We start from the raw sequence: 19,726 nt of genomic DNA, 5'->3' as shown, positions 1-19,726 counted from the left end.
TGGAAGTGACCTACAATGATCACCTAGACCAACTGCCTGACCATTCCATGGCTGACCTGGAATGCACATGATTAAGGGCATTGTCCAAATGCCTCTTAGACATGGACAGGCTTTGGGCCTCAATCACCTCTCTAGAACACCTGTTCCAGTGTTTGACCCCCCTCTCTGTAAAGAAATGCTTCCTAATATTCAGTCCGTGCTTGGATTTTAGTTTCTTTTCCCACATATTTTTCTATTTTTATTTTTTTTGTTTGCTTGTTTAATGCTTGTCTAGAATAAAATGCTAGAGCCATTCTAGAAAAAATTCCCATATGCCATCCTTTTATGCAGTTGTTCAGGCTATGTAGGCATTTTTGTAAAAGTTCTGGTTCCCACACATAGATGCTGCATTTCCCGATGTGTTTCTGAAAAGATGTGATACAGATGATTGTGTCTGTGTGCTATGTATCCCTCTCCCCTCTCCCTGTGATTTCACGTTTGGCTTATATCCTTCCATTGCTGTTGGAAAGAAGGGGAAGCCCTGCCCTCCCTGCTTGCTGCTCGTTCTTGCCCTCTCCAGAATTAGTGATTTTCCCTTTAATCCAACTTAAACTAATCTTTTATTTATTTAGTTTTGAGGTCAGTTAGATGAATGAACTGATCCAGCTTACTCTGGGGTCTAACTACTGCTAGAGCTGATACAAAAGAAATGGCAGGGAAATGTGCCAGGGGTTGGTATGTATGTTGGTTTTCTTTTGATAGCAACAATCATTTTAAGTCTTAGCCATGCTCTTAAACTGCCTTATTGATTGTACTCCTCTGGATTAAGCATGGATGTGTTGCCATCTTGTCTCTATATCGAAACAGAGCTTATGTGAACATCCTTTTTTTTTTTTTTTCCCCAATTGAGATACTTCAAGGTGTGCGCAAATCATAGAATGGTTTGGGTTGGAAGGGATGTTAAAACTCTTCTAGTTCCAGTCCCTCTGCCTTGGGCAGGGACACCTTCCACTAGACCAAATTACTCAAAGCCTCATCCAGCCTGGCCTTGAACACTTCCAGTAATGGGGCAAATGAGTAAGTTTAGCCTCCATGGGAGCTGTAGGTCAAATGGGAAGTTGCTGGTGAGTCTGAGAAATGCCCATGGCTTTCAGAGATGGGCTTAGTTTAGTCTTGCCTTGGAGTAAAGCGTTTAAACATTGACTAAACTGAGTCCAAATATGAGGCTTAGTACTAAAATCTTGTAATTTGAGCAAGAAAAAAACCTTATTTCCACACAGGTCAGGAGATTCTAATGTTTCATTTTTAAAGGACAAAAGCATTGATTGTTACAGCATGTACAGCTGTGAGGTAATTAAAGAACACAGCAAATACATAGAATCTATTAATGCTGTTAATGAAACAGAGGAGATTGCATCTTCAGTTGTATGTGACTAATTATTGAAATGAATGTGCTATATGAAGTACACTGAATTGCACATAATGTAAACAACTGTATTGCTCACGTTAAGCTTCATCACTAAGCCTTCTTCCCCAGTATTTACATTTATAGTGGAAAGTATTCTACAGTCATCGGATAGCTTACGTAATTCTCTTGGTTTCAAAGAAATAAAATCTGTTCAACCAATCTTTGGCCATCTGTCTCTCCTAGCTGTGCTCTTCTTTATGGCAGGCTTATAGCTCCCTCCAGAGTTCTGTTCCTTGCTAAAATACAGAAAAAAATGTGATTGCTGTAAAAGTATCAGATTTTGTGCTCTCAGCATATTATCTGTATAACTCAGTGTTTCACTAACAGCCTGGGCTACACAATTCTTGTGAATTTGCCTGTTTTGTCTGGTAGCATACAGATTTACCTGTAGAATTTAAAGACATTGGGGGATTTACTTAATAGGTTTCAACATTTTTTCTATGCCTTTTTATGTGCATTCACTGGTTTTCAGAAAGATGAATGAAAGGATTGTAAAAGGCAAAATAAAGAGCCACAATGCAGTCAAGACAGTGTATTATAAAGAATAATGTAATGGTTTGAGTATATAAATGTATCATATATATTTTTTATTTTGTTCACCAAACACTGTCAGCAGGAATGAGATACTCAATTTATCCACATATCCTAAATGGGCTTGGGGCTACAGTATAAAAAAATGCCCATCTTTCCTACACTGTGATCTTTGGATGCAATAAAGGAAGCTTAAGTGCACACTTTGCTAGATATTTAATTTGCTGCCATGCAGATGAAGAACTGTTATTTGCCCCAGCTATTAATTAAGACACAAACAGCACTTCTAGTTCTTGTCTAACTGAAAATTTGTTAACTGCTTTCAAGTGGTGCTAATCAAAGAATCTCGTCTGGATTGTCAGCTTTTGAGTAGTCTTCCTTTTATTTATATTGGAATAATTACAGATATGTCAGATATCGAGGTATTTTATAAATCTTGTTGGAGATGGGAAATATTCCTGAACTGGGCATAAACCTGATGATTTGTTTATATGTATTTGATGTCTTCTGCCTTAGCACATGGAAAATTGCTGAAATAATAGGGGGAACAGTGCTGATTTTAAAATCAGAACTTGTAAATATTTCTCTGTTCTCCTGACGAAGGCCACAAGGCCCTAGTGACATTTCTTACCAATTAATGAAAACTGCTGTGGGTTTGGTTTTGGTATTTTTTGGGGGGCGTTGGTTTGTTCTTTGTCTTTTTTCTTTTTAACTTATGGAGAGACGGTGTCATCCATTTGGGAAAAAGTTTGCAATTGAACATCTAGTCTAATACTTGTCACTCTAATTTTACAACCATTTGGGTTTCATAACAGGGCCGTTGTTTGTCACAATGACTAAAACGCATGTGATAGCAGCTTCAAAAGAAGCGTTTTACGTCTGGCAGTATCGTGTGGCCAAGAAACTCACAGCAATGGAATTTAATCAGGTAGCACGGACCAGAAAAGAAGGCAGGGAAAGGTTTGTCTTCTGGCTTTGTCATTTTTCTTACTTTCCTTCGGTATCATTGATAAAGGTGGATTCTCCTATGCTTAAAATGTGAACACTTCTCTTCACATTTTTCTACTCAGATTTGCTGAGTTGCCAGCCTCTAAGACTAACTACCAAAGAATAGTTTTTCATAACCAAATCATAGAATCATAGAATAGTTAAGGTTGGAAAGGACCTTAAGATCATCTAGTTCCAACCCCCCTGCCATGGGCAGGGACACCTCACACTAGACCATATTGACCAAGGTTCTGTCCAACCTGGCCTTGAACTGCCAGGTATGGAGCATTTACTACTTCTTTGGACAACCTGTTCCAGTGCCTCACCACCCTAACAGTAAAGAACTTCTTTCTTATATCTAATCTAAACTTCCCCTGTTTAAGTTTTAACCCGTTACCCCTTGTCCTGTCACTACAGTCCCTAATGAAGAGTCCATCCCCAGCATCCCTATAGCCCCCCTTCAGATACTGGAAGGCTGCTATGGGGTCTCCATGGAGCCTTCTCTTCTTCAGGCTGAACAGGCCCAACTTTCTCAGCCTGTCTTCATATGGGAGGTGCTCCAGCCCTCTGATCATCCTTGTGGCCCTCTTCTGGACTTGTTCCAACAGTTCCATGCCCTTTTTATGTTGAGGATACCAGAACTGCACACAATACTCCAAGTGAGGTCTCACGAGAGCAGAGTAGAAGGGCGGGATCACCTCCTTCGACCTGCTGGTCACACAGTTGATGCAGCCCAGGATACGTTTGGCTTTCTGGGCTGCGAGTGCACACCGCTGGCTCATGCTCAGTTTCTCATCAATCAACACCCCCAAGTCCTTCTCTGCAGGGCTGCTCTCAATCTCTTCTCTGCCCAACCTGTAGCTGTGCCTGGGATTGCTCCGACCCAGGTGTAGGACCTTGCACTTGGCATGGTTAAACTTTATAAGGTTGGCATTAGTCCACCTCACAAGCGTGTCAAGGTCCCTCTGGATGGCATTCCTTCCCTGCAGCATATCAACTGAACCACACAGCTTGGTGTCATCAGCAAACTTGCTGAGGGTGCACTCAATCCCACTGTCCATGTTGCCGATAAAGATGTTGAACAAGACTGGTCCCAACACCGATCCCTGAGGGACACCACTCATTACTGGTTTCCAATTGGACATTGAGCCGTCAACCACAACTCTTTGAGTGCAGCCATCCAGCCAGTTCTTTATTCAGTGAGTGGTCCAACTGTCAAATTTATGTCTCTCCAGTTTAGAGACAAGGATTTTGTGCGGGACAACACTGAATACTTTGCACAAGTCCAGGTAGATTACGTCAACTGCTCTGCCCCTGTCCATCAGTTTCGTAGCCCCATCATAGAAGGCCACCAAATTGGTAAGGCAGGATTTCCCCTTAGTGAAACTGTCACCAAGCACCTTGTTGTTTTTCATGTGCCCTTTCATTTGCTTGCTGTGTGGTTCCCTTACAGAGCTATTTGTCTACATGCTTTTTTCCCCCTCTTCATTTTCTCCTCTATACTCTTAGTTTCTAGGCAGCTATATTGCTTTGATAACTTTAACTGCTTCTTGTGTGTCAGTGGCTGTACGGGCGTAGTCTATCCAGCTAGTTCTTGCCTAAATACACTCGTATCTGATTGTATCTTTTATGTCTAAGCCTGTATGGACTTTTATCCTCTCAAACTAAACAAGCCAAAGTCAACATCTTCTTGCCTCCAAAATATTTCCTTCCCAGGTCCTCATTAGTGGCATTAACTTTTCTGTCACCTCCACAAGCTTGCAACTTTATAATTTTCTTTTGTGTTATTTTATGTTTTCTTCCTTAGAGGTGCTATATCTTTCTATAAATCCACTGTCTCATGTCACCATATATTTATAATAATAAGTAATTGTTTGTACATGGTGTGATAATTAACATTGTTCTAGTACCTGAATGTCCTAGCCTTGAACAAGATTGCAAATTTGATAGAAATGCTGAAAAAGTAAATCATCATAATTCAGCATAAACTATGATTTTAATATTGTAAGATCTTTTCTAATGCTAATTTTGAAGGCAAAAGAGAAGTCATGATGAAGTATTGAATATAGTAATACATATATTTTGTGAATATGAAGGTGAAGTTCTTCATAAGTATGGAGAAGAGCCTGCCTGAGGAAATATGGAGTGTTTGTTTGAAAAGAGATAATTGGCATGGTTGATGATTTGCAGGAATTTCCTGTTGCAGAATGAAAGTTTATAGATCACATGGGAATAGACCATCAGAGGCAGTGAAAGTGAAAGCAAGTACCTTTCTTTCAAAAATATCAATACAATATCAATATCAATACAAAGTAGGGTTATCAAAGGGGGTACTACTAGAGCATAAGAACAGGCATAGCTTTTATTCTCTTTCCCAATTGCAGTGGTTTCTTCTCCAAGGATTGAGGATACCTCTATGCTATCAAAAATAATCTTTTCTTTGGGCACGCTTTTTCTCCTAATTCCCATTTCTATAGGATTTATCATGTTGATGACATCCCTTCAGGATCTGCAGGTGGACACCTTGATTACAGCAGAGCTATTGAAGTAAGTGATGGTTTTAACTAGTTAATTGTGGTGTCACTGGTAGCTTGACAGAGAAGTACTTAGCATTGCTTTATTTACTTTCACAGATTTTCATCAGTAGAAGTGGTCATGCTAAAACTTTCTTTTAATGCTATGTTTTGTACATAAGTGTTATTTTTCTTCCCTCTGGTTAGTGTGTGGTTACTGTGCCATTATGTATTACTGTAAATATACACTAAACTCTAGGGAATGTCAGAAAGTATATTGTGGTTCCAGTATGTGGACATCTGCTGTTTTCTTGGCGAGAACCAGCTCCTATACTTCATCAGAGTATAAGCTTGTTGAAACTCAATAACCCTTGTAACCTTTTCTAGTATTTTTACCCTTTTCACTTTATGTGTGTGTGTGTGCATGTGCATGCTTGCTTTTGTACTTACCAATGTACCTGAAATTACTGGCCTTACAAGTCAGGGATAGCTGCCTTCTTGTGTTTTCTATGGAACAAACACCTGTTACCTTTTGAGTTTCTTATTTTTCTGGAGGAGAGGCAGGGGAAGAAAATAAGCTGTCTAATATTATTATTGTCATGATTCCCATAAGAAAGGCTGCTAATATCATAAACCATCCAAATACTGTATGCTGACAAGGTTTAATAGCTGCTTTTCATGTGGATACTTAGCAACATTCTTGTGTATTTAAATAACCCTTCTTTATCAGTGCATTCTTACTGTTGCATTAAAACTGAAACATATTACTTGTATAGTTTCAGGGAACAAGAGATCCAATTTGTGCAATAACAGCATCTGATAAGATGCTACTTGTGGTAAGTTACATAATTAAAAAACTCCTAATTGCCTCTTTTGCTTGTAGGCAGGAGATTCTTCTGCAGTGTGTTCATGGGCAGTCACAATTTCAAAGCATTTCTGAATTTAGAACTTACACAGATAAAATCTCTTCCTAGGTGTCCTCACTGAAAACTTTTAACAGGCTCTTCCATTAACCTGGACTATTTATTTAGGAGGGCTGGCATACTAAGTGCTTAGAATTTAAGCACAGACTAGTTGCCTGAATTAGTACTTACATATAGGGTTTGATAAAATACAGATCTGAACTTAATTCTGTAATCTGAGTTGTAGGAAGTCTCTTCTAGGCTGTATGTAAAAGTGCAAAGATTTACAAAGTTTGTACCACTAATATGTAAATAGCCAATGTGTGAGGTACTGTATCATGCCAAACAGCTAGTGCTTTTTCTTTTTCTAATGAGAAAAGAGTGATCTCATTAGATGAACAGACATATGGGTGCGCTTTAAAACAAACCAATTGAACAGAACAAAGACAGGAAAAGAACACTTTCTAAATTTTTATCCACGTTCCTACCAGCGTCAGACAGGGATTCATTCCCTGTTCTCCTCTTCTGTTATGTAGACCATCTCTGAAGGTTCATCGGGAATTGTTGGGCTCCTGAAACGGTTCTGTGGGCTGTATGTGGACATTAGATACTTCTTTTAACAGCCCTGATTTAATCATATCTGTAAATGGTAGGAGCTTAAGAAAGTATTTGTTTAAAATATGGTTGATGAGAAGCACAACATAGAATCATAGAATAGTTAGGGTTGGAAAGGACCTTAAGATCATCTAGTTCCAACCCCTCTGCCATGGGCAGGGACACTTCACACTAAACCATGTCACCCAAGGCTCTGTTCAACCTGGCTTTGAACACTGCCAGGAATGGAGCATTCACAACTTCCTTGGGCAACCAATTCCAGTGCCTCACCACCCTCTCAGTAAAGAATTTCTTCCTTATATCTAACGTAAACTTACCCCGTTTAAGTTTGAACCCGTTACCCCTTGTCCTGTCACTACAGTCCCTAATGAATAGTCCATCCCCAGCATCCTTGTAGGCCCCCTTCAGATACTGGAAGGCTGCTATGGGGTCTCCACGCAGCCTTCTCTTCTCCAGGCTGAACAGCCCCAACTTTCTCAGCCTATCTTCATACGGGAGGTGCTCCAGCCCTCTGATCATCCTTGTGGCCCTCCTCTGGACTTGTTCCAACAGTTCCATGTCCTTTTTATGTGGAGGACACCAGAACTGCACACAATACTCCAAGTGAGGTCTCACGAGAACAGAGTAGAGGGGCAGGATCATCTTGCAGCCCAGAAATCCAACTGTGTCCTGTGCTGCATCAAAAGAAGTGTGACCAGCAGGTCAAGGGAGGGGATTCTTCCCCTTTAGTCTGCTCTCGTGAGACCTTACCTTCAGTACTGCATCCAGCTCTGGGGCTCCCAACACAAGAGTTGTGGACCTGTTGGAGTGAGTCTGGAGGAGGCCACAAAGATGATTCTAGGGCTGGAGCACCTCTCCTAGGTAGACAGGCTGAGAGAGTTGGGCTTGTTCAGCCTGGAGAAGAGAAGGCTCTGGGGAGACTTTAGAGCAGCTTCCAGTGCCTAAAGAGGATCTACAAGAAGCCTGGAGAGGGACTTGTTAGGCTTAGGGCATGTAGGGATAGGACAAGGGGGAGTGGTTTTAAAATCATAGAGGGTAGATTTAGATTAGGTATTAGGAAGAAGTTCTTTCCTGTGAGGGTGATGAGGCACTGGAACATGTTGCCCTGAGAAGCTGTGGCTGTCCCATCCCGGGCAGGGTTCAAGGCCAGATGGGACAGAGCTTGGAGCAACCTGGTCTAGTGGAAGGTGTCCCTGCCCATGCCAGCGGGGTTAGAATTAGATGAGCTTTAAGATCCCTTCCAAACCAAACCATTTGTGATTCTAAGTAGCAGAATTTGGATCTTTCAAGGTGATGACATTCTCCATTTCCATTTCTGCCCTGTCACTTACGCAAAAACTCTTTTATCTAGGACAGCATATAAATAAAACCTTTTTAAAGGGTTTATTAATGGAAAAATTCTCTCAATAACCAAGCACTGCTTTTTGCTAGGGAAGAGAGTCTGGGACTCTTCAGACATACAGTCTTCCCAATGCTGGAATAGTACAGAAGTTTACCTTGAACTGTCATGCGTATCAGCTGTCTTTGAACTGTAACTCCAGGTAAGTTACAGATCTGCTTCTAATGCAGGTATCCAATTTTAAAATAAACCTATACAACATGAGTTCTGTGATTCTATAATAACTATGTAGTAATTTAGCTTTAATATAAACTATTTATTAGTTGTAGTTGTTATTAATGGTTGCTTAAACATTTATTTATTACTAATTAATTACACCTGGCCAGTCATCAGATTGCTCAGAGAGACTGTGTTAGTAAATCTGTCTTATGTTTTGAACTTTTTACAGTGTGTGTGAAGATTCAGGGAACATACATGGAAATATCTGTGTGCTACTAGATGAACCAAACATAAGCTTCATGTGATCATGACATGAATTGATGAAAATATGTCGTAACTTGAAATTTTACATCTCTAAGGCTTCTTTCTATTTCTGTGTCTGTCTTATGCCTGGAAACTTTGTTCATCCCATGTTAATTTTCCACTGTTATAAGTTGTATCTGGTGGCAATGCTTCTGGCAAGACTCTTTCTCTGCTTCAGCAGTGCCAGTACTGAAGATGCTTTCCACTTAACAGCTATTTTTTTTTCAAGAGAGAGTGCAAGAGTCTTGGCAAAAAAGACAAAAATATGCTGACTAAAGAGAACTTGTAACACAACTTTAATCACTTCAAAATAACTTTATAAATTCAAACAAAATTCATAATGCAGTAGATCACTCACTTGTTTAGGTATAAGCCAAAAATAGATGGCTTCACTTAAAAGGCAGTGTAGAATCATAGGTTGGAAAAGACCTTTAGATCAAGTCCAGCGATTACCCCAGGACTGTCCAGACCACCGCTAAACCATGTCAAACGTGATCTAGTCAGAGCTGCACTGATTTTGCTTTGAACCCGAGTTGTTGCCTTCCTAAATGACTTTGTTCTGGTGAAAAAGGCTCAGATCCATAAGTATTTTGAAGTTCACTTTCTAAATTGCTTTTGAAATTTTAACAGGGATTAAGGGTGTCTAAATAACTTTGAATAAATGCATTTAAGATGGCACTGTAGTAAATACAGACTACTATGATTCACTGAAGACCTATTTAATTGGAAATTTTCCAATGTAACCTCTCAGAAATTATATTTTCCCATATTTTAAATGGCTTCAAAGATTAATGGGGTTATACTTCACATTGTGTGGAAAAAATCCTAAAGAATACTATGTAGAAATAGAAGAAATCCTGTTTTTGAGATTAACAGTTTACATTTCCAAGCTGTCTTTTCATTTAAGGAATCTGCTTCATTGCTTCCTAGTAATAATGAGCAACAGTTCTGTCCAGTTGGCAATTTTAGGCTCTGTCAAGAAAAGTTTGGTGAGGGGCAAAACTTGCAGTTTGCCCAACATGATATCTGAACTACTAAGGATCTTCAAAATGTTGGATGAGCATATTTCAGAACTTTTGCAGGGCCAGATTCTGCATGAAGAGATGAAAAACTTCTTTCCAGGTCTCTGGTCTCTCTCTGCTGTGCAGATAAATGAAAATCACATGCATCTCACTGAATCTGTGGAATTATACTGGTATTAGATTAGAGGGGAAATTTGTCCGGAGTGTGCCAGTTTAGGGAACTATTTCATATTTACAACCTTCAATAGTATTATTTGGCTGCCTTATTTTTTTTTTTTATTTCTTTTGTTTTTTTGCAGTCGTGTTGCTGTCATAGACCTTTCAGGTGTTTTGACTTTCTTTGACTTGGATACACGGGTAGTAACCAGTACAGGACAGCAAATGGTAGGTGAGCAGCTGAAACTGGAACGCAAAGATGTCTGGGATATGAAATGGGCCAAAGATAACCCAGATCTGTTTGCAATGATGGAGAAAACAAGAATGTATGTTTTCAGAAACTTGGATCCAGAGGTAAATATTAACATATGTAAACTACTCATTTTACAAACTCGTTTGTAATTGAATGGCTCTGTGTTGAATAGTATTATTCTTGTGGTTACAATTCAATTGGGCAAGTGTTTATATAGTCAAACTTGCTTCTGGTAATCTCAAAATCTTGTCAGCTCTCACATGGGACTGCTGTTTAGGAACAAGTGAGTAAAATGAACTATCAGTCTTGGAAAGATAAAAATGCTGTCATATTTTTCTTAAATGTATGAGAGATTTTTCAGGAGGATATTTTTTGTAAGTTTTGGAAAATGTAAACACAATTTCAGTACAGATACTTGTAAAACACAGTTCAGCTGAATCTAAATATTGGCAAGTGTGGCAAGTGTTCCTTTACCTCTTTGTCATAATTTAGTTATAGAAGATATTTTAAATCATGTCTGTGTATATGGAATTGTCAATAATGTTACTGATTTAGTATTTGTTTCCTGTTGGAAATGCAATTAAATCCTAGTTAGGGGACTAAGAAAGTCTCTCTTATGTTATACACAATGGATTTGGTTAGGATTTAATCAGACAGAATACAAGTTCATTCCTTTGTAACTTATTTAACTTCAAGGAACCTATACAAACTTCTGGATATATTTGCAACTTTGAAGACTTAGAAATCAAATCTGTTCTTCTCGATGAAATATTAAAGGTAAGTATAATAAATTTGTATTTTGTAGGGAAAAGTTGTCTGTCTTGATGATTTGAACAGTAGATATCTAAGTTGGGTGAAAATAAAGTTGACATGGAATAAAATTATGTTTCTTTATCCATTATGTTAGAATCCTGAACATCCTAACAAAGATTACATCATCAATTTTGAGATTCGGTCGTTACGAGACAGTCGAGCATTGATTGAAAAAGTTGGCATTGAGGAATCTTCCCAATTCATAGAAGATAACCCACATCCCAGACTTTGGTAAAATCTCTTTATAAGCCAATTTTGTTTAAATTTGTGTTCTTTTGTATTCCTTTCCTGTTCAGACAGATCTAGTATTAAAATAAAAAACCTCCAATTAGAATCAGCCAAAGCAGTACCCACTTTAAACATATCATTTAAGAAAAAGGAAAATAAAACCCCGAAAAGGTAATAGTGCTCTACTGCAGTTTGAAGGACTGCTGTTCTAACTGAAAACATCTCTTCAGTGGACTGAATTGCCTCCCAAGGAATATTACAGCATTATGGGAAAGCCCAAAGAGAGCCTTGCAGTCCCCTGCAAGCCTTGCTCCCTATGTCTTTTGTAGCTAGTGTGTTTGGGCAGTTTCAAGCTGTGTGGCATTATGATTTCCAAGAATGTAAGAAAGGGAGATTTTTGTTCCTGAGCATTTGAGAACTCATGTTTCAGGGGATGCTGAGCAAATGTTCCAAGACTTCTCAGCAGCCATCTCAAAAAAAGAACTTGGGGCTAGTGCTTCCCTGGGCTCCTAGTTCTTGAACCCAAAGAAGAGGGCTGTTACTAAATTGGAACAGTTGTTTTATTACCTAGAATAGAAGGCATGTGGTGTGTGTCATGATAGTGGGTATAGGGTACAAGCTCAGGACATCTTTTTGCTCTGTACTGTATGAACCCTGAAATGGAGTGCTCCCTGCTTGTGGGGGTGAATCTAAAGGATACGAAAAAGCTGGCAGAAAACTAAGTTGGTTAAATCAAAATTTAAATTGGTTATAAGTTGAGACAGTATTTATTTATTTATATATTTTATATTGCACATTGATGACAAAAACCTTAAAACCCAGAAAAGGGAACACATAGCACTGGATGTTTGATTTGCATCATAGAATCATAGAATAGTTAGGGTTGGAAAGGACCTTAAGATCATCTAGTTCCAACCCCCCTGCCATGGGCAGGGACACCCCACACTAAACCGTGTCACCCAAGGCCTCATCCAACCTCGCCTTGAACACCGCCAAGGATGGAGCATTCACAGCTTCCTTGGGCAACCCATTCCAGTGCCTCAGCACCCTCACAGTAAAGAATTTCTTCCTTATATCCAATCTAAACTTCCCCTGTTTAGGTTTGAACCCGTTACCTCTTGTCCTGTCACTACAGTCCCTGATGAATAGTCCATCCCCAGCATCCTTGTAGGCCCCCTTCAGATACTGGAAGGCTGCTATGGGGTCTCCATGCAGCCTTCTCTTCTCCAGGCTGAACAGCCCCAACTTTCTCAGCCTGTCTCCATATGGGAGGTGCTCCAGTCCCCTCATCATCCTCATGGCCCTCCTCTGGACTTGTTCCAACAGTTCCATGCCCTTTTTATGTGGAGGACACCAGAACTGCACACAATACTCCAAGTGAGGTCTCATGACAGCAGAGTAGAGGGGCAGGATCACCTCCTTCGACCTGCTGGTCACGCTTCTTTTGATGCAGCCCAGGATACGTTTGGCTTTCTGGGCTGCGAGTGCACACTGAAGCCAGCTCATGTTCATTTTTTCATCGACCAACACCCCCAAGTCCTTCTCTGCAGGGCTGCTCTCAATCTCTTCTCTGCCCAACCTGTAGCTGTGCCTGGGATTGCTCCAACCCAGGTGTAGGACCTTGCACTTGGCATGGTTAAACTTCATAAGGTTGGCATCAGCCCACCTCACAAGCGTGTCGAGGTCCCTCTGGATGGCATCCCTTCCCTCCGGCATATCAACCAAACCACACAGCTTGGTGTCATCGGCAAACTTGCTGAGGGTGCACTCAATCCCACTGTCCATGTCACCGACAAAGATGTTGAACAAGACCGGTCCCAACACCGATCCCTGAGGGACACCACTCATTACTGGTCTCCAGCCGGACATCGAGCCATTGACCACAACTCTTTGCGTGCGGCCATCCAGCCAGTTCTTTATCCACCCAGTGGTCCAACTGTGAAATTGATGTCTCTCCAATTTAGAGACAAGGATGTCGTGTGGGACAGTGTCAAACGCTTTGCACAAGTCCAGGTAGATGACGTCAACTGCTCTGCCGCTGTCCATCAGTTCCATAGCCCCATCATAGAAGGCCACCAAATTGATCAGGCAGGATTTCCCCTCAGTGAAGCCATGCTGGCTGTCACCAAGCACCTCCTTGTTTTTCAGGTGCCTTTGCATGCCTTCCTGGAGAATCTGCTCCAAGAGTTTGCCAGGCACAGAGGTGAGACTGACTGGTCTGTAATTCCCTGGGTCATCCATTTTCCCCTTCTTGAAAATGGGGGTTATATTTCCCTTTTTCCAGTCATCAGGAACTTCACCTGACTGCCATGATTTTTCAAATATGATGGCCAGTGGCTTAGCAACTTCATTCACCAGCTCCTTCAGGACCCGCGGATGGATGTCATCAGGTCCCATGGACTTGTGTACGTTTAGGTTTTTAAGATGGTCTCGAACCAGATCCTCTCCTACAGTGGGCCTAGGGTTTTCATTCTCACAGTCCCTGCATCTGCCTTCCAAGACTTGGGTGGTGTGGTCAGAAACTTTGCCAGTGAAGACTGAGGCAAAGAAGTCATTAAGAACCTCAGCCTTCTCCAAATCCAGGGTAGCCAGTTCTCCTGATATCTTCTGCAGGGGGCCTACGTTGTCCCTAGTCTGTCTTTTACTCGCTACGTACCTATAGAATCCCTTCCTGTTATCCTTAACATCCCTAGCCAAGTTTAATTCTAAGTGAGCCTTAGCCTTCCTCACCTGGTCCCTAGCTTCCCGGACAGCATCCCTGTATTCTTCCCAGGCCGCCTGTCCCTGCTTCCACCTTCTATAAGCCTCTTTTTTCCTTTGAATTTTCCTGAGCAGCTCCTTTATCCATCCAAGGAGGTCTCCTGGCCCTCTTGCTGCATTTCCTTCTAGTTGGGATGCAACACTCCTGAGCTTGGAGCATGTGATCCTTGAATAACAATCAAGAGTCTTGGGCCCCCCTGCCCTCGAGGGCTGTATCCCATGGAACCTTACTAAGCAGCCTCCTGAAGAGGCCAGAGTCTGCTCTCTTGAAGTCCAGGGCAGTGAGCTAATCATGGCAGGTTGCAAGTTCTCTGTAAATTCTAACAGTTCAGAGGGGAGTTTGGAATTGCTGAAAGACTGGCCAAGACAACTTGCTTTAAAAGTTTGTCCCAAAAAGCATTCCTTACTATCCAGTTCTGCTTTTGTCTCCAGAACATACATTTTGAGAAAAAGGATTTGACAGCTACATGTTGAAAGTTTCTGTAATAGTACTGCAATTTTATTAGTTTGAGTGTGTAGTGTTTTTGTGAGCCTTCATTTTTACTAGTATCTTGATCTAGCTGAAGATTTTTTTGAATTTTGAAGTTGTTCAATGCCTTTTGCTAGTACCATGTATTTAATTGATATAAAATGACTATGAGTTTTGAAAGTCTGTGTCTCAGTAAAAGTTTTATATTCTAAAATAACAAAATATATGTTAAATGCTGTTCATCTTACTCCAAAATTACCGTGAACTTAATTTTCATTATGCAAGGAAATGTATGTCACGTATTTATACACAAGAAATGGATTAGAAGTGCTGGATATAAAGTAAATATATTCTAGCTCAGAATGGGACAGTGTCCTTAGTGCAATTGAGTTGAAGTGATACTAACTTCAGATTGATTAAAAAATACTAAGTTGATTCTGCATAAGCATGGCTTAGGGCACTGAATACAGAAATAACAATACTTGTTTTTTTCGGTGCCTACTGCACTGACTTTGTTTCACAACATTTACTTAGACTTATTTTTGCAGAAAATTCTAGAGCTCATTCAAGCACCTGGTGGACATTGGTTGGCCTGAAGGTGGAAATTCTCTATTTGTAGAAGTAACCAATGGGGCAATCAATACCAGTCCAAGGTTTCCCAAACCATCCTGCTCATCCAGACTGCTGTCCTAACTGGACAAAGAACATTCAGGTGGATTAGAAGGATAACTTATTCGTCATGGCCAGATTAGTTGTAGGCCTTCAGAGTGAGGCTGGCATCAAGGCTTAAAGTTATGACATATGCATAGGTAGAAATATCTAAATAGAACTGCATTGAGACCAGCAACCCATTTCACATAAGACAACTGTAATACTCAACCGTGCCCTGTGTCTCCCAAGCCAGTGTCATTTGAACACCTGAACAAAAGAATATTAGCAATTATTTGAACATCTTTCCCTGAGCAAGTATGTGATAGATCACAGAATGTACTGGGAACCAATGTACAACTGAATTAAAGATTAGTTAGTAAACAGTACCATTGCAGTAACTTGCATGTCTTCTTTAAATAATTGTGAGTTAAATGGATCCTCCTTTAATTTACTTTATTGCTGTTTTTCAGTCTATTTTGTTTACATTTCACACAGGCGTCTCCTGGCTGAAGCTGCTCTTCAGAAGCTGGATCTGCAGACTGCTGAACAAGCTTTTGTACGCTGCAGAGATTATCAAGGTATTAAATTTGTGAAGCGTCTAGGGAACCTGCAGAGTGAGTCAATGAAGCAAGCAGAAGTGGCAGCCTATTTTAGCAGATTTGAAGAAGCTGAAAGAATGTATCTGGATATGGACAGAAGGTAATTGCATGTAGTCACCTCAGCAGCAAATAGAGAAGAAAGGTCTGAGCGGGGAAAAAAAGTGTTCCTTAATAAGGGATGGCTGTTTTAGCACTGAAGACTCTGCTAGTTTCTGGAAAGACAGAAGGATCAGATGGAGAAAATTTTGTTGTATCCAGAGATAACCAATTCTATATGGAAATCAGTGCATGCCAAAATGATTGCAAAACCTCAGCGCTCCAGGTAGCGTTGAGTTTCATACATGGTTTTTTGCAAGTGTTTTGTTGGTATTTCAACTGGGATTCAAAAACAAAAACAATCTTAACTAGCATTTAATTTTGTAGTGTTGCTCTTAGCTAGTAGCCAAGTACATATTCTTTCCAATTACATATACAAATAACAGTGTTCTTAATGAACTGTGATCTCTGGAGAGAGTGAAAAGACTCTGGATGAAACTGTGGATCAATCAATAGAATTTTTGCTCAGGAATGAAAACAAAGCAAAATTACAATATTACTGGGAAATGTAAATTAACACTAAGTAATTAGCTAGAGCACTGTCTTTACTGAAAAAGACTAATGAGGCATAATAAGCAGCAGTTGCATGACGTAGCCTGTAGGTCATATATAGTTATACGTATGCCTGTAGTCATACATAGAGAAGCATGAATCGCTTATGCAAATGTGAAATTTTAAAGCTTTGATTAATGGAGCCATTAGAAAAAGCAGGGAATGACATGGAGAAAAAGACTAAATTCTTCCTTTATGATCTTAAGGTCCTTTCCAACCCTAACTATTCTATGATTCTATGATTTATGCCACAAGAATGGGAAACCTTCTTCTTCCCAGTAAGGGGAAGAGAGAGGCAGGAGCTGGGGAGAGATGCATGGCCTGGTAATAGAAAACTTTCTTGCGCATGACTAATTAGCCAATGAAAGCATGCTGGTTTGGAGAGATGGACTGCCTCATAAGTACTTTAGTTGCACTGCAACACCAATTTTCACATATGACATATTCCTTTCCGCATGGCTGAAGAGAAACTTGGCCATTAAATGATTGCAAAAGTCAAAGACTTACTTTTTTTACTGTTTTCTTCAACAGTAGCACATCTTATTTCCAGCTACAAGAATATGGTAATTCTGTATTGACCGTGTGTGTTTCCTTACCGCTAGAAAAATCTTAATAAGGATCGACCGTAAATCAGGCTGAAATAAATCTATTTTTCAAATAAATTTTTTTTAGATAGGTGCTGACTGCACTGACTTGCTATTGCCTTCCTTAACTCACTTTTAAGTTTAGGGCATTTTTAAAAGTGTATAGATCTCTGCTATTTATCTTCTATGCACCTGCAGAATTACTTCTGTGTGAAGTAATAGAGAATTATTCTATATGGTAGAAAAAACATGCCAGGCAGACACATGGTGGGCCATATGTATGCATGAATAATAAAAAGGAAAGACTACTTCTGAGTCTTTTTTTCTTCATCTGAAGTCATCATGAATCTGAAAGAGAAGTCTCTGAAATCCATTTTATTACATCTCAGCTTTAGCATCTGTTATTCATATTCCTTGCTCCTTAGCCCTTCCCCTCATCTCCCTTCGGCTTTTAGCCTTTTGCAGCTGCTGACATCTATTGTAGCAGACATAGAATCATAGAATAAGTCAGAAGTGAAAGTTAAAGAATGGTATACAGAATAAGAGGAAACTTGAAGTAACATCAGTCCCAGCTGTCTCACCAGCTGTGTTTAACTCCTCACACAGAAGTATGGCTAATAGGGTAGCACATGCATGATATAACCTACGAGCTCTCTGAGTATTTGCTTTTACATAATAATGTTTCAATTGTAAAGAAGGTATCTGGGATCACTGTTACACCTGTAGTGTAGGTTATGAACATAATACTTTGGATGCTTTTCTCAAGTTTTTTGTTAGTAATTTTATTGTCTGACTTTTTCCTTCTATGTTCTGTTTATACCAGAGATCTTGCCATTGGACTGCGGATGAAACTGGGAGATTGGTTCCGAGTATTGCAGCTATTGAAAACTGGCTCAGGTGATTCAGATGATGCCCTTCTTGAACAAGCAAGCAATGCTATTGGAGATTACTTTGCAGACCGTCAGAAGTGGTATGTTCTGTAGAGGAACTGGTAAGAAGGAAATTACAAAGGAAATTATACGACTGATGACAAGACTTAATTTATGAGGAGGGACAGATGTTGAGGAAGTCAGGATACAATAATTTTGGAATGATGAGATTTAGCTCAGACCTTTATGGTTCCATTGATGCATGTACCTTTAAACAGAAAGCTGTTGATCATCTAAAGAATGAAGGTGATAAAAATCTGAGTTTTGCCAGAAGATTGTCTGCTTCAAAGGAGGGGAGGAGAGAGAATTATTAAACATCAGTGAATTTCAAAACTAACCACAAGATTTCTAGAATGCTTAAACTCACAAATATTTGGAAAGGTGCAGAGCTCTCTCTGGCCTGGCTGTCTGCAGTTACTATCCAAACTGGCTGCCCAAGGAAGACTTTTAAGCAGCATACACATGTAATGGTATTCCTCCAGAACGTTTTGCAGTCAGGTAGTTACTGAGTCAGAAGTGATGTCTTCATAGTTAAGAACTTGCAGGGAATTTTTTTTTTCATGAACTTCTCTTGCTGCCTTCTAATCCCATGTAAAGTTTTCGCATCCAGAACACTCTGTCTCCACAGCTCCATTATTTATTGCAACTAGCCCAAGTATATTATCACAAAGAACTTGGGTCTCAAAGAAGTTTAAAACTTGTGATTAGATTTTGCAAGTTGACTTTTTTTTTAGATGGTTTAGGTAACTTTTGAGACTGGTCTTGGAGATCTTAGTGCTTGTGTTTTAAAACATAGAGGCACAACAGTAAAGCTCTTTTCTGAAAGTTTAGTTCTAAGCTGTTGTCCATTATCAGCCATGACTTATGCAGATGTGGGAATGCAGTTTTAAGATTCCTTGAATTCCTAACCTTATGCTAGTTACAGAAACAGTCTTGCTACTACTTAAACATAACGATCTCTGAAAGTTAAACATTTTAGTGCATTTTAGAGAAACAGTGAATTTCTAGCTACAAAAGCTCTCTCAAATAAAGTTATCTATTTAAAATAATGTAATTTTAAATTTACAAATGCAGAAGGCTTACAATGAGAAGCTTCACTTGTGTTTATATACCAGAAGCCAGTACACTTTTTTTTCTTTTTTCCTTATTAGGTTAAATGCTGTACAGTATTATGTACAAGGACGAAACCAGGAACGTTTAGCTGAATGTTACTACATGCTAGAGGACTACCAAGGACTGGAGAATCTAGCTAACTCACTTCCAGAGAATAATAAATTGCTCCCTGTAAGCAAAAAGCATTTTTCATTGTCTTATGCTCAACCATTTATTTAAAATTTCCCATCTTGGAAGCATTAAGAAAGAAAGAGAGAAGGAATGGAGTATGCGACCTATTCGCTTAAGCATAATGGTGTTACTTTGTTTTGATCTCTGATATTCCTCCATCATTCTTCCTTTCCTGTATGGTCTAGGTTCCCCAGAAAGACCTGATTATTCATCACAGTTTATGGCCACCTGGCTAAGTCATAATTTATTGCACCTCTCCCCAGATAGTGACATTTGTCTCTGAAATATCTATACTTCACTGAGAAGTTACTCTTCATGTCTGGACACTTCAGTTTTCATTTTGTTGTCTAGCCTAGGGTTTTTTTTTCCTTGAATTCTTCCTGGTTGTTTATCCCTTTAACTTCTTACATGGTAGCTCTGGTGGGAATGCTAATGGTCAATGAAAACTCAAGATTCTCTCCTGTGAAAGGAAGG

At 39.8% G+C, this 19,726-nt stretch overlaps 1 protein-coding gene across 2 annotated transcripts in view; it reads left to right on the top strand.

The window, feature by feature from the left end:
- Positions 1 to 19,726, top strand: part of WDR35 (WD repeat domain 35) — a 49,115-nt gene that overhangs the window by 21,313 nt on the left and 8,076 nt on the right. For both annotated transcript variants that reach the window (XM_080614895.1, XM_080614896.1), the window contains exons 12-21: positions 2,794 to 2,938; positions 5,443 to 5,512; positions 6,261 to 6,314; positions 8,427 to 8,536; positions 10,178 to 10,388; positions 10,984 to 11,064; positions 11,195 to 11,331; positions 15,704 to 15,907; positions 17,863 to 18,009; positions 19,120 to 19,252. In XM_080614895.1, the coding sequence (XP_080471021.1) occupies positions 2,794 to 2,938; positions 5,443 to 5,512; positions 6,261 to 6,314; positions 8,427 to 8,536; positions 10,178 to 10,388; positions 10,984 to 11,064; positions 11,195 to 11,331; positions 15,704 to 15,907; positions 17,863 to 18,009; positions 19,120 to 19,252 (1,292 nt within the window). The remainder of the gene's footprint in view (positions 1 to 2,793; positions 2,939 to 5,442; positions 5,513 to 6,260; positions 6,315 to 8,426; positions 8,537 to 10,177; positions 10,389 to 10,983; positions 11,065 to 11,194; positions 11,332 to 15,703; positions 15,908 to 17,862; positions 18,010 to 19,119; positions 19,253 to 19,726) is intronic.

The sequence above is a fragment of the Psittacula echo genome (genome assembly GCF_963264785.1).
Source record: "Psittacula echo genome assembly, chromosome: 4".
NCBI lineage: Eukaryota > Metazoa > Chordata > Aves > Psittaciformes > Psittacidae > Psittacula > Psittacula echo.
This window is presented reverse-complemented; position numbering and strand designations above follow the sequence as displayed.